Here is a 15,088-nt window from a genome sequence, read left to right as displayed (position 1 = left end):
GATGACATGCTACTCCACACGACTTAACTAGATGACACCCCACTCCACTCTGTGGCATCGCAGTTCACTCTACGCTACTCCATCCTCCGCCCTTACACTCTAAAACACTATACCACAAGGCACTCTGTGACACGCTACCCACTCTATTGTATGAGACTCCAAACCTCTGCACTCTACAACACACCACTCCACTCCACTCCAATCTGCAACACACCACTCCACTCCACAACACGTGACTCCACTCTACTTTACAAAATGCCACTCCACTCTACTGCACACCACTCTATGACATCCATATTAAGGCTGTGCCACGCCACTCCACTCCACTCTACAACATATCACTCCTGTCTACCACACAGCACTGCAGTCTACCACACACCACTCCACTCAATGACATGCCACTCTACTCTATGCCACTCCACAACATCCCACTTCAGTCTACACCACTCCAACCTATGCCCTCTACTCTAAGACACTGTAAGACACAGCACTTTATCACAAGATACTCCCACTCTATTGTATGGCACACCACTACACTCTACACCACTCCACAACATTCTGCTCCACTGTACACCACTCTTCTCCACTCTGCGACATACCGCTCTACTCTATGACACCCCTCTCTACTCTGACACGCCAATCGACTCTAGGGTGCACCACTCCACTCTACTGTATGACATGCCACTACACTCTTAGTCATTCCACAATACTCTACTTCACTGTATGCCCACACCTCTGTACCCCATTCATTGACATGCTACTCCACTCTGTGCACCACACTCCACCCTCTAACATGCTACTTCACTCCACAACACTCCACTGTACAACATTCCACTCCACTATACGCGACTCAATGGCACCCCACACTATGACACATCACTCCAATCTATAACTCGCCACTCCACTTTACTACATGCTACTCACTATACAACATGTCACTCCACTTTACGCCACTGTATGACACTCTTCTTCAATTAACAACACTCTACATAATTCCCTCTACACCACTCCACGCCACGCCACGCCACTTTACTCTGACAGAGTACTGCACTATATTCCACTGTACACTTTACACCACATTATGCCACTTCACTGTATGACACTCTATGCCACTCCACTCTAACACACTGTACAACATGCCAGCCACTCTATGCCAATCCACTCTACAACCCTATACTCCACTCTATGCCATTCACTGTAAGCTAATCTACTCCACTCTACAACACTATATGACACACCATTCCATTGTGTGATATGACACTTCACTCTACAGCACACAAACTCCACTCTATGCAACCTCCACGCCACCCCACTGTATGTCACGCCACTCTATTGTACACTATTCCATTGTACATTACTCCAAAGTATGCCATTCCCCTCTATGCCACTCCTCTCTACACAGCAACACTCTACACCACTACACTCTATGCTGCAACACTGTACACTACTCCATTTTATGCAGTGCTTAATTTGTGCTTATTGTTTCCGGTACTAAGTACCAGCACTTATTTTTGAGGGCCGGGGCTTATTCTTCTGCCTGAAGTATTTGCTGCAATCAAATAACACATATGGGAAAGAGGGAGGAAGAGAAATACGAAAAAGCATCACAATGTGAGACAGCAGAACGCTGCAAGAGTGAGCTGAAGGGGCAGGAGGAGCTTTAAGTGGATTGAAGAGGCCCGAGGTGGCTTCAGGATTACGCTGCCTCTTTAGTCTGTACTCGCACATTTAAATGTAGCAGGGCTTTGTGAGGGCTTTGGGCACCGGCACATTTTTATTTACAAATTAAGAACTGATTTTATGCCACTCCACTCTACATCACTCCACTCTACGCTATTCAACTCTGTCACTCCATTGTACGCCTCACGACTGTAAGCCATTCCATTTTATGCCACTCCACTCTACGTCCCTCTGTGCCACTCCACTCTAAGGTATTCCACTGTACGCCACTCCACTCTACACCAGTCCACTCTACACTATTCCAGTCTACACAACTTGACTTTACATCAATCCACTCTATGGTATTTCACTTTACGCCACTGCACTCACGCCAATCTACTGTATGCTATTCTACTCTATGCCACTTTACTCTATGCCATGGAGAAAGTGCAATTTATAGTTAATGTACTGTGGCTAGCGAGTTGACAACAATGTGTACATCAGTTTGTGAGTTTTTGTAATATGAAGGTGGTGCGTAAATTCTACGTTTATGATATATCTATACCTTTGGAATTTATGATGTTTATGTGGTTTAAGTTTGGTTTGTATAGAAAGAATCAAGTCTCTCTACAGTAGTATATTTAATTCACAAATTATTTTTCAGCAATTTGTTCTTCCCTTCTGCCCAATATTGATCTATGAACCTGATGTTTGAGAATATCTGATTATTGTTAAAGTAACAAGTGCTTTGAGACAATCTATCAATTAAGTAATATTTCATTGATACCTTGTTACATTTTAATTTTACATCATACCATTATCAATTTCGGCAGCAAACCCTTAGTGATATGTGATGTATGATATTCCCAAGCCTTTTCAGCATGTATCTGTAAGAACATAAAATAAGTCAGTAATATATTAGTTTTGCCCATGTTATTTGACCACCTTTACCTTTCTGTTTCTTCAGGTTGGCCAAGCAGGCACATTCCCTCTCTCGACACATATGAGGATTTTGAGACCATCCCTTCCAGCAATGATGAGCTCTACAACTCTTCCGATATGGAAGATGAAACTCATGCTAACAACGTACAGTAGTACATTTCTTGTCATACATTTATGTTTTCTGATTTTTCGATCAGATGTTTGAATGCTGATGGACATATCCATTTTTATTTTCACTCAACACCTTCCCTGCTTGTTATTTTTTTTCCATTTTTCTAACCTTTTTGTATTTTTGCGGTTGACACTTCCTATTTATTAACATTGTAATCTGGCTTCAGTTGAGAATGCTGCACTAGTGCAAAGTTATTTTCAACTGCTGATTCACAAATGTATAGCAGGCATATATTCCTTCCGCCTAAAGTTGGGTTTAGCTGAATGGTCATGACTTCAAGAATTCAATGTGATGAGTGCTGCTTTAAATGCTGTTTTTGATCCATTTGGGGACTAGGTAGAACAGAGAGGTCATGAAAGTGTGTCAACAGAGTTTTGAGAAAGAAGTAATGTATCAGTTGGGTAAATAGTTGGAACTTCCCGATCGTGATTCAGGATCAGGAATTGCGGGAATTGTCCTGTTCATAATGCCTTATGCAACCAAGGAAAATCCATCATTTTAGTGATTTTTTATGTCTGCAGGGATAGGTTTAGGCATTTGAAGATGAGGGTTCCCATTAGAACGGTGTTCTGTGACCATTGGAAAGTTGGTGAACTCCCTCCTTTCACTCGCAATATTATAATCTTTGTTCACAAATATTTCCAATGGCTTTTTACACCTAATTTCCACGCCTAACTTTCCTGGTAAAAACTACTGTAACAAGTATGCAACTTGGATGTGGAAATGCTCCCAATACCCAGGATATTTCAGGGGCTATTTAAAGCAGAGATTTCTCCACATGAAAAAATATTTTCCATGTGAATATGAGAAGGAAAACAATGAAGTGTATTTGTCCCTCTAAATAAGACTGAAACTGATGGATTTTCCATCACAAAAGTGCCTCTGGAGTTAGGCATACTCATGGACATCTGTGAGATGTGTCAACTTCTTTCTGTAAGGAAAGAGATTTTGTGAAGTCCTAACAGCACCATAAAAGTCATAGAGTTAAACCTGATACTCCTAAAACATTCCATCAACGGATCATCATCAATATTCCTAGAGAAAGAATATCGCCATAACATTTTAAATCCTAAAATGAGGTATGAGTGTCCTTCAAATTTAGTTGTGTGCTCAACAAGGCAGGCTTGTTTGTTCTCCCCGTCATCTACCGTGCTCTGCATGGTAACATTTTCATTGATGGTCATAAATGCTACAATATTGCTGTCTGCTTGTGTTACAGGGGTGATCCTTCTTTTCTTCATTTTGCCTTTTCATGCCCTGTGACAAATTAATTTATGTTTTTACCTCGAATACAAGCTTTCCACTCCTTGATTCGTCTTTTTTGCACTTTTAGGCAATCTGTGGTTTTACCATGTGTTCCTTTATTGAAATGTATGCTTCTTATTTTATCCTTAATGAATCTGGTTTTACAAAACGTTATTGCACGTTTGTCTTCTAGTGCACCTTCCAAGTCCTTGTTAAAACTAAGAAGATACATGAACATACACAGTGTATATTACATTCCGAGACCCAGGGCACCCCAAGTCACAATGGTCATCTCCAGGATTTCTTTCTCAGGGGAGCGCAAGCGTTCAAACAAAAGGTGAATCCACAGGATTTCCCTTTAGTTTGGGAATGCTGGAACGATGATCCTGGAAACTAGAATTATGTCTTAGTTATTATTAACTAAGAGTGTCATTTTGATGGTGAACTATCCTTTGATAGTGAACATCTCACAGCCAACCTATTTTGACATCCTGGTCCTTGATGCTGTTCAGGAGCCATGAGATCCAGAGCAATGATACTTCTTCTTGAAGCTCTTTCTGTTGGAGTCCTCAGGGGTACTAGGCATTGGCTGAGGTAGAAGAAGCCACTTCTTCTTACCAGCCTGAAGTCTCAAAGGCTGTTTCCAGATGTTTTCTCCATGGACATGGAGTGTGGGCTTTTCCATTTGTCAAGGTCCTTTTGGAAAAGGTAAGACAGTTCTTCCATATGCCAGGATTTTAAGATTCAGGCAGGCATATTATGCCTAAGTCGTGTGGATCTGTGGATTTTTATCAAATGATGCACACTTCTAATGGGTAGAATGGGTCCACTAGAGAAATTAGCACACACCCCCATGGCCAAACTGTCTCCCGCCTCAGTGTGGCTGCCCTGGCAAAAAGGAGAAAACAGAATAATCCACAATTTTAATTGATATGTGCTTGATGGGTAAAGATCAACATATGTGTGATGCTGAATTGCCTAAATGTTGATGCTGTAGGATTTAAGTTTGTTTGAAGTTACATGTCAAAATAAATAAATAAAGTCTTAAACAATGTTGCACGCTTCACAAATAGTGAAGCGTTTTGGGAGGACAGAACAATGTTTTCTGTCAGGAATTGGTATAAAACCAAAGATGTCAAGTGCTGTAGAAACAAATAGGGTTGGAAAGGATTTTTTTAAAGAAAAATAGTCCTAAATGACCAAGTGCAGTGTTCCAAAATCCTTGCTAAAGTACTTAGAAAAAAGAAACTGATCCAACTGTCACTGACTGATCATGATGGTATCCTGGAGGTATGATCATTCTTAAACAATGAATGTATTTTAGCTGTTGAAGCTGTTGTGCTTTATGTCTTTTGCTCCCCTCTCTACCTTCATTCTTTTTAAAAAGGGTGTGTCAAAGGAATTTTTCTAGTCATTATTCTGCAAATAGTACCTGTTTGTTCTAAATGTTTCTGTTGTTCGTAGTGAAAAATAGATGAGAAATAGCCCAATCTAGCCTGTAGAAGAAATGAGTATATTTGTGATCCCACATGTAGACAGTACTGTTCTGTGTTTATGACTTATATGAAGATTACCATGGAGTGGAACTGCGAACAGGTACATTATTTTCCTTATGTTGACTAAGGCTGGGACAGGCTAAGTCGGTCACACACATCATGGGGCTGATGCTATGAGTATCATGCTTATGGCAATATTTAATGTAAAGGAGATTCAAAGAAGGAGAACAAAGTAAGAGAAACTGTCTGCTTTGTGAATGGCCAAAACCATGCATTCTGAAAAGGGGCATGGAGTCCCAAGCGCCATTCCCAACGTAGGAAGACAGTTGAACTATAAACATTAAAGATCAGATAGGTCTCTCAACAAAAGCAAATCTCTCAAGGTGCCTCATATCAGTCTTTCTCACCTCACATAGTGCCTGATTTATAATTTGGCAGAGGGGGTTACTCCCTCGCAGCAGTGACAGGTATCCCGTCTGCCGAAATCTAAATCCCATTGTTTTCTTTGGGATTTAGATTTCGGTGAATTGTATATTTGTCACCGTTGTGACAGAGTAACCCCTCTGCCGAAATCTAGATTAAGCCCATAGTCTTTGCATTCTAGAACTTGTATGTTTTTTTTTTTTAGCTATGTGGACTACAGATAATAGCAAGGAAAGAACAAATGTACACCTTTATTTGGAGCATGGCTGAAGGGATATTATATCAAAATGTGATAGATATCACGTCCACCCTATTTCAAGTGCCATAGGCTATAATGCACTTGTAATTAGGTGGATAGGCATCAGCCACGTTTGGGATGCTGTAGCCATCCTCTGAATTCTAAACAAGGCCCTTAGCAGCCTGCCTTTGTCTGCACTTATTAATATGTAAACGTGCTTCCCCTCTTTTGAGGAATTGCAGTGGCTCTCTACAGTCCAAAGTACTGCATTCCAGAACAGAAATCTTAAATCTTTTTACCCGCGTATGTGTATGTTAAGACGCTCCATGTTGTACATTGACTGAACCATCAGCAGAAGACGTCGCTGTATAGAAATGAGGGCTGCACAATAAGATAAGTATGTTGTTTGCAGTTATCTACAGGCCACTTGGAGAGCCAAGTGGAGAAGATCTTCAGTCTCCTGGAACCCACCCTGCTCTACAAAACAGCAGGCTATAGCTCCTCAACAGGACATTGGGCTGAAGCCACAGTGGAATGAAAGCAGGGTGGCAGGTGTAAGGGCAGATGAAAGCATGGGGATCACAGCAGGACAGCAGTGGGTGGAGGGAATAATAAAACACCTAAAAGGCAGAATAGGTCTTTGAGTGTACACTTTAAAATGGTCAGTGCTACTGCTGCAATATCAGCAGTGACCATCTTGGATGGATTCTCAAAGTACAAAAAATAATTTCTGGAATAAATACGTGGTGAAAATAAATGTTTGGTTCTGGAGGATCTTCCAATGTTTTATTGGTAAAAACCTACGTGCCTTGTATATGTCATATCTTAATGCACATTCTAACCAGTGTTACTGTTTATTTTATTTTTCTGAATATGATATTTTATTTCATTCATTTCAGGGAGCTAGCCTTTTTCGAGTTGAAGGAAGTTTTGAAGCATGTTACCCAGACTCATTCATTCTGCAGCATGGTGATCTAGTCCAGTTTGTACAAGGAGGAGAAAATGGACAGTGGTAGGTAGAGCCTGGTTTAAGAAAACCTTTATTTACAAGAGAGCAAAACGTGAACCATTTTGGTAGAAATGTAGAATAATGTCCTAGTTACCTCTGTTATGTCTGCATACGCTCAGCTTCTTTTATTCTCTTGACTTTATGATTAGAATCTGGAAGTCAAACTGCCCTTCATGTTTTTGTTCAGAGAGCTCAATCAAATTACATCTTTGCCAAGCAGCAGTTTATTCCCACTATTAATTTCCACTAGAGCTTAGGGGAGCAGGTGCGTAGACGTCATATTAACACACTTTTAGGACAGGATACAGGAATGCTATATGTGCTTCATTACTAATGTGTGACCACACTTAGCAAGCACAGGTCAAATGCTGCCCTTCGTTACTTTCCAGAGCAGTGGCATAATGAAACTGCTCGGTAGCATTGTCTTCTTTTTTGCAGCCATTTTTGGAGGATGACGGGGAAAAAGAAGATATCATTCCTCTCACCAAGGGGGTTAAGGAGAGTGTGTTAATTTCTTTGAGTAGGCCCTGGAAGTAATAATTGATGGCAACTCTGGCTCATAGGCTTCTGTATCTCTGTGGTAGAGTGTGGGCTGAGTCCGATGTTTCCCTAAATTTAGTATGGCTGTGATTTATATAACGATCTTCAAGTGTTATCAGGCACGGGTGCATTGCATCTTGGTATATTGACATATGGTTTCGTGCTTCAGAAACGCTTGAGAGTGCCATACCATTACTATTTGTGAAGTTCGGATCTTCACAAAGTTTAAAAGGGACGTTATGAGAGAATTTGTGTGCTGCTCACAGATTCTGCTTCGTGGTCCTCCAGCTGGTTTGTATGTTGCTTCTTTAGTTTGGAACATTCAGTTGACTAAATGTACTATAAAGTCTTAACCACCTGTATTTTATGAAAGGAATAATGTCTTCAAGAGAAAAGGAAAAAAGATAATCGAAATAAAGCTGAGGAAACGGGGCTAAATTTACGAGAGCCACTGGGCTACAAACCTTCTTTTTTAAGTCTTTTGGATTGTGAGGAGTGTTAAAGAGAGTGTTTGTGGCAGTTTTGAGTTACTGTTGTTGTTTTTATGCTGTTGCAAGCCTGTCCAAGTGGAAAGAGGCTGTCTCCCGCATGCCACTGTTATATGTCTTTGACAGTGGCCGGTGGTTGTCTTGCTATTTATGGTTTGATCCAGATCTGCCTTTTCTCCAATCTTCTGTGTGCAGCAAATCTTTTTAGAAGTCACGAGGGGCAAGGAGAAACCACATTCACTCACTACATTAAATGACAATGTAACCCATTTGGTCACACATTAAATCTCAGAGACAAACTTAAAGTTTAGAAAGGGATTTATTATAGACTCAGAGTCAAACGTACATAAATGAGTCTCAAAACCAATGTTAAATTTCACCAACGTATAAAACGACTAATATCTCAATGGCAACAATATCTCAATGGCAACAATACAGTAAATAAGAAAAAGCATATGATTCTTTAAATTCAAGCTCTGATTTTGGTGCCTAATCATTGATTCTAAGTTCCTAACTATTCTAATAAACTAAGGGTAATTTCAGAGAAAGTGTCAGCATTACAGAAACCTCAGTAGAAGTTCTGCCAAGAGAGATGTGTGCAGCATAAACCCACTTAATCTAACAGAAGAAAAGAGGTCTGCACCTCTCTAAAAGGTTCGCTCTAGTCAAGGGGCAAAGGAAATCTGAATTTGAACTAACTAAACAACATTTTAATCAACCTCCAAACCCTCCAGTAGCTGACATCACAGCCAAGGAAATTTCCACTAACAGGGCACCACTGTCAATTATATCAAATTAGCCTTTGTTCTCTCCGGAACACATCTGTGCGACCTTGGATTACTCTCATGTCTAGGAATCCGAAAGCGGAGTTATTCTTACAGCTCGTCGTTACTGCTCCACAGCCTTGGCAACCCATCTTCACAACACCTTACCTGTACTTGTCAATGTGTTTCTCATTAACTGAAGCATGGTGCAAAGGCACCTGGAAATCAAAGGATTAAACAACAAGAACAGACCTCGCATTAAAAGTTTAAATACAAAATAAAACACAGGCCTTAACTCCAGCCGGTTCAATACAGACTATTAATACACACTTTATGTGAAATTCTTATAAACAAAATATAAGGAGGAAATTATTATGAAAATAGTTTATAGACATTAAAACAACAATATATTTGAATAGATGTGGTTTACATGAGATATTCGCAGGCTCCTACTTATATGTGCACTTCGATAATATGGTTTTGCAGTGCACCACATTTACATGAAAGCGGTTTACACACATTATATATGCAATTGATTGCTCTTTCTCAAAGCATAATGGCACAGCCAGGTTATGCTTTTTCAGGTTGTTGCGTTACTGTTTATGGTTTGCCATTTATGTGTCACGCTAATGTTTTGTCTGTCATAGTACATTTTGCTACCAACTAGATGAGCTTCAGAGTGATCTACATCTTTAAAAATAACTTTCTCTGTGGCATTATTTTCTATGTCTGTACCTCATTGCGGAAATTGTTTTCTGGCCGTATCTTCCTGGAACTTTAATCCATTTGGTCAATGGGTTAACAAAGCAATAGTTAATAGCAAATCATGAAGAAGAAACCCAAAGTGTTTTGTAGTAACTTGGGGTGAGCAAAGGAGGATGCCAGGTTTCAATTAGTTATCCCCAGTGGATCCAGCAGTTACGAACTGGTTCCAACCTAGTAATATGGCCAGATTTCCTCAAAGAGTCCTTTTCAGAATGGTGGGCAAATTTTCTACCATCAATACAGAGTGAAAAGGTGGTTAGAGGTTTGAGGTTATGTTCATGAATTTATAACGGATTGAATTAAACATGCTGACTAAAATATCTGAATGTAAAATGTATTGTTTGTGTATTTTAGCTTCAAGTGTCGGCTTTTTCTGCCTGCTCTTGAGAAATTGGGCAAGCAAATCAAGAAGTAGCCCTAACCTATCTAAAAAATAATGTGGATGGAGCTGTTACACTTATGCACTTATGAGACAATAATAGAAAAACCCTGAAGAAGTCAGCAAGTCAATGGGGAAAAATGTGTAGCATTTTTATTAAATGATTAGATTTCCTTTGACTTATGAATTTCTTCTTAGACACACAAGGGAAATGAGTGCAGTCAACAAGGAAGATGATTGATAATGATATTTCCATTGTTTCCGCTGATGGCTTAAACTATGAGGATCCAAATTGCTAAAGCCATAAAACTAGTACTGGAAAATGATTGGTTGTCACTGAAAAGATGTCCTGGACCCTTGAATATATAACGTCAGAATGTAAAAAGCTGGAAAATTAGTCATACATTGAGGTCTGCTCAATGGTTTGTTTTACAGATTAATTAAGTGCATATTAATTTAGAAATAAATGCTACCCTGAAAAAGAGCTCTGACCCACTTTGGGGGCTTGAATAGTTCGAAACGTTGGTTAGAAGATGTATGAACCATTGACTTCAGTAAATATCCTAATAATTTTGTTTAACATTCTGAGCGGCACTAACAATGTAGGGAAATAGTCTTATGGTATACCCTAGGGTGGACTTCTCCAATGAGTAGCTCGTGCTACTTGTAAGTAGCTCTCATGTCTGCAACCCAGCCTGCTAAATTAGGAGCCTTTGCTTGGTGAATTTTATAAGTATACAAAAATTGAAATGCATGAATTCATTACTAAAATGTGTGTATTTTCAGAACTCATAAGTTAATGTTTGGAGACAAATGGTTGAAATGCCAAAATATATTTAAAGTTGATACTTGAGTGCTAGATTGTTCAGCCTTGAGAAGACTTATGACTAATATTACCTTTGTGCCAGGGGCATTGCAGCTATGGTTATTATGTATTACCCGCACAGAGGCAGTCTACATTGGCCAGACAATCTTGCTTAATGCACTGTGATCACTGCCGGTAATCTTGCACATGGTGGCCACTAATGTAATCTTATCTAATGCAGTCACTATTACATCACTGATAATATTAGTAGCTCACGATTTTCATTCAGCATAAGTAGCAAAAAAGGTTGAAGGACCCTGCCCTCAGGTATTTTTAATCAATTGATTCCAGCTCTTATCCATAGTATTTTTTATCAAGAACTGCGAGAACTGATTAAGCCCATCAAGGTGGTATCAGGAGAGGACAGAGATGATGCATGGCACAGTAAGATTTAGATGAGGTTCTAGTATCTTGGATATTTGGAGTGACTAGGGAGACTCAAGACAGGTTCCCATAGTTGAACACCTGTGTACCAGGTGTGTGTGAGATACTTGCAAATACCATAACAAGAACATCCTATCTTACTCTGTGGTCTTCCCATGCCATTTGGAGCCGAGTTATGCAGGTAACTGAAGCTCAAGCATGTATGAGTGCTGTATCAATGCATGCATATGACATGGGCAAGATGGAGTCGGTCTAGGTATTGCGTTTCGGTTTAGGCATCCACAAATAGGTATAGAGGAGGGAACACTTGAGTATCCTGAAATGTATGCTTCTCCATAAATTATCCAGTACTTCTCATCTTGCGTCTAGTTACATGATACTATTGTCTGTACATTATTCAAAAGTGGTCAAATCCTGTATTGTATCTTCTTTTCCTTCTGCTTCAGAGATCTAACCTCAGTCCTTGATTTTATCAAATCTCACTCTACCTATACAACCCGTGCAGAGGGACTTTCGAAATTACTTTCCACTTCTTTGACTACTACCTCCGTGTTCTTGGATTTGTGTGTCAAGTCACCATGCATTGCATTAAAACTATTCAAGAAATTTTTTTCTTCCTTTCTTATGGCTAAAACTATTCAAGAGCATTCTTTTCTTCCTTTCTTCTGACTGCATCTTGAGGTTGGTCAAATATTGTTTTCTTCTGGGCCCTCTTGCAACATGGGACCAGAACATTTCTTTCTATATTCTGTTTACAATAACATCATAAGATTGGAGTTGAGAATAGACAATCCTCCCCGAGTGGAGTGATATTTTGGTAATGATATTGAGATCACATTATTTTTGTCACATTATGTATTTGCTCTCGATATTCTGACAAACAACTGTCCCTGCTTGTGAGAAGAATGATTGAGCCTAAATAAATCATCCTTCTGTTATTTCTTCTTCTGTGCCTTTATGTCACACAGACCATTTCGAACTGAGGATGTGGATCTTGTGCTATCATCAAAGGGACTGCATGCAGTGCAGATTAATTTACCTCATCTCTTCTGAAAGTTTATGCCAGACAAGCCACTCAAAGGGCAGGAAACGCCAGGCTGCAATTCTGGTCCCATCACGGCAACACCACTGCTGATGTTAAGCAGCCTGCTTACCGCCACCACATGATTGTTAGTTTGCCACCGTCCTTCTTCCAGTACGGACTTGAGCCCGTGGGCAAAACAAAACCACCACTGCCAACTCTGTAACGCCATCTGTACAATCACCAACTTTTCTCTTCAAACAGGTAGGGGAAGGTTTAGTAGGTCCACTTTGAAAGGTTTCTTTGAAGTCACTCATCTGATATTCCTTCAGCTCTGTCAAAGCTGATTGAATTTGGTCCTCCATTAGTGAGATCTCTTAGAGAAGAAACAGCTAGTTTCCACTTAAAGTGCGCAAAGAATGGTAACAGCTGAGGATGGGTGAAGTTGATACTGCCTTCTTCAATGTGGACCTGGTGGCAAACTGTTAAAACATGCCCAAAACTCCCCTAGATATCAAAGCTGTTTCTGTTCTGAACCTTTGAGAGTGATTTCTCACAAAGCTGTACAACCAGATCATCATAAAGGTAATTCATTTCTGAAGAAACGGATGACATAACCTCTATGATTGTCTCCTTCCGACACCTCTGGGATGCCCAAGACTCTGAGGTTTGTTTCTACTCGACCTATTCTCCAGATCTTCAACCTTAGACGAGAGACTAGAAAGCTGAGATTCGGGCTGGAGAATTGATGATCATTTTTCCCTAACTGCTGTATGAAGGGCAGCCTGGGATGTCTCCACCTCTCCAAGGTAGGTTTGGATGATGTCAATTTTCATTGACAGCTTTCTCAAAACTACCCGAGTCTTCAGATGAGCTGTTTTTATTGCGAGAGAGTCTTTCCTGCATTCCTCACTATGTCGCAGGAGAAGATTGTAAATAGCAGCCAATTTGGAAGCATCCAGAACAGATGAAGTCTTTTGCTGTGACTCACCCATCGGAGCCATAACAGTAGGAGCAGTTGAATTAATGGGCAAGGGGTTAATAGAAAGGACAGAGACAAGTGGAAGCGGATTATTGGAAGTTAGTTTGATCCCATCTGGGTCCCACAACAGCTCATCCCTAGCTAGTGGAAAAATAGGGTCAACCTGTAGCCTGGCATTAAACTAGAGCGGGCACCTGGGACATCAGCAGATTTTTAGGCCCCCAAGATCGCAGGACATCTCCCTGAGGAATCCAAGTGGGTGCTTTGGCCTTGTTCAGTAACATCAGACCAGCTGCTTAAATCTGAGAGGGAGGAAAATGTCTCCTGGGGTTCCTGTACAGTGGCAGCAGCAACAGGAAGAGCGGACTCCCCTGAGATAGCCAGTTTCCCATGCAAAGAGTTCTGTGGGGGTGTCCATGGGTTACCCAACTTTTCCCGTTGATCCTTCACTGAACCAGAAAGTTCTCCATCGACCACCTTCAGGTGGCCCCCAGAGACATCAGTCCAGGTGAGGGGATATTTATCGCCCCCTGCGTAAGGGATTCAGCCAGTTGGGAGTTTTAAATTAAAGGAGCAGGACTGGTGGTAGCTGATAGTTCCATCAAGACAGGTGCTACTATCTAAGGATTTATTGAGGCACCCACAGCACTGAATGTATCATCAAGAGGCACCTCCTCACCACCATTATCCCTCGTCGCAATAGAGAGAGGAGAGATATAGCAATCCATGGTCCTCTGAGAGTACCTAGTCACCACTCCAGCACCTGCTGCCATTTCTCACATGGAGGGCAATGCTGTGCCATGGTGAGGGAGCAAGTCAGACTTGTCCCCGAGTCCTGCTACACAAAGAGCGGGAGGTGGCAGGTTGAAAAGAATCTCTGGATTAGCCTGAGCTGTTGACTTTATTGGCAGCCATCTTGACCAGCAAAAGCTGCTTCATTCCAATTCTTCGTGGGGTGAGAGGGCCACCTGTCTGCACCCCCTATTGCTCCTTTGACTGGTAACCTTACCCAAGTAGCGCAGGTCACTCCTGAGAATGTAATTATAAACAAGAATTCCCAAAAATATACAGTGTCATACGAATTTCCTTTAAGCTGCTCCAGCTGGGGTAGATGCCAGAAACCGTGTAGCAGTCTGTATAGCAGTCCATCCAGCTGCTGTGGTAGAAACAGTGTAGCAAGTGAAAATAGAGTTACAATCCCACAGTCTCTTCCACCCTGTAGACAGCGCAAGAATACGTTGGGAGCACACTCCATACCTCCTAGCAGAGCCTCCGGGAAACCTCAGGCTGTGAGAGAGAGATGCCATCCTCTCTGCTGAGGAATGAACCATTGGAGCAGGCCTACTCCACTCTGTTAACCTCTGCTGCAGGCAAACCGAAGCCGTTATTCCCTGTTCACAAAACAACCACAGAGGAGCCTGCAGATCTGCAACCCCCTTGTGAGGGCGGGTGGGGCGAGGTAACGAGGGAGCAGTGTCCCAGAATTTACTACCACATTGGATACAACTCAGGAGGGCTCTGACCCTAGCTGCGAGCTGCCATCTTACCCTCAGGTCTCACTGAATATTCAAAATCATAATTCAAGACAACCTTTATACCACAGCAGCCTCTATGCCATGAATCTTTTCTTGCACTGAGTGATTGAGACAAGGACAGTATGATACAAAGGGCATATTGTTTTCCATTCTGGCTGCCTAGCAAGTGTGGCCCTTCCCG

General features: G+C 41.2%; 1 protein-coding gene across 3 annotated transcripts in view; it reads left to right on the top strand.

Annotated features, from left to right (window-relative positions):
• Window positions 1-15,088, top strand: part of MCF2L2 (MCF.2 cell line derived transforming sequence-like 2) — a 1,607,631-nt gene that overhangs the window by 1,549,065 nt on the left and 43,478 nt on the right. For all 3 annotated transcript variants that reach the window (XM_069213109.1, XM_069213110.1, XM_069213111.1), the window contains exons 29-30: window positions 2,627-2,745; window positions 7,075-7,187. In XM_069213109.1, coding sequence (XP_069069210.1) covers window positions 2,627-2,745; window positions 7,075-7,187 — 232 coding nt within the window. The remainder of the gene's footprint in view (window positions 1-2,626; window positions 2,746-7,074; window positions 7,188-15,088) is intronic.

Source organism: Pleurodeles waltl, chromosome 11, assembly GCF_031143425.1.
Source record: "Pleurodeles waltl isolate 20211129_DDA chromosome 11, aPleWal1.hap1.20221129, whole genome shotgun sequence".
Taxonomy (NCBI): domain Eukaryota; kingdom Metazoa; phylum Chordata; class Amphibia; order Caudata; family Salamandridae; genus Pleurodeles; species Pleurodeles waltl.
The sequence above is the reverse complement of the archived record's forward strand: the minus strand, read 5'-3'. Positions and strand labels throughout refer to the sequence as shown.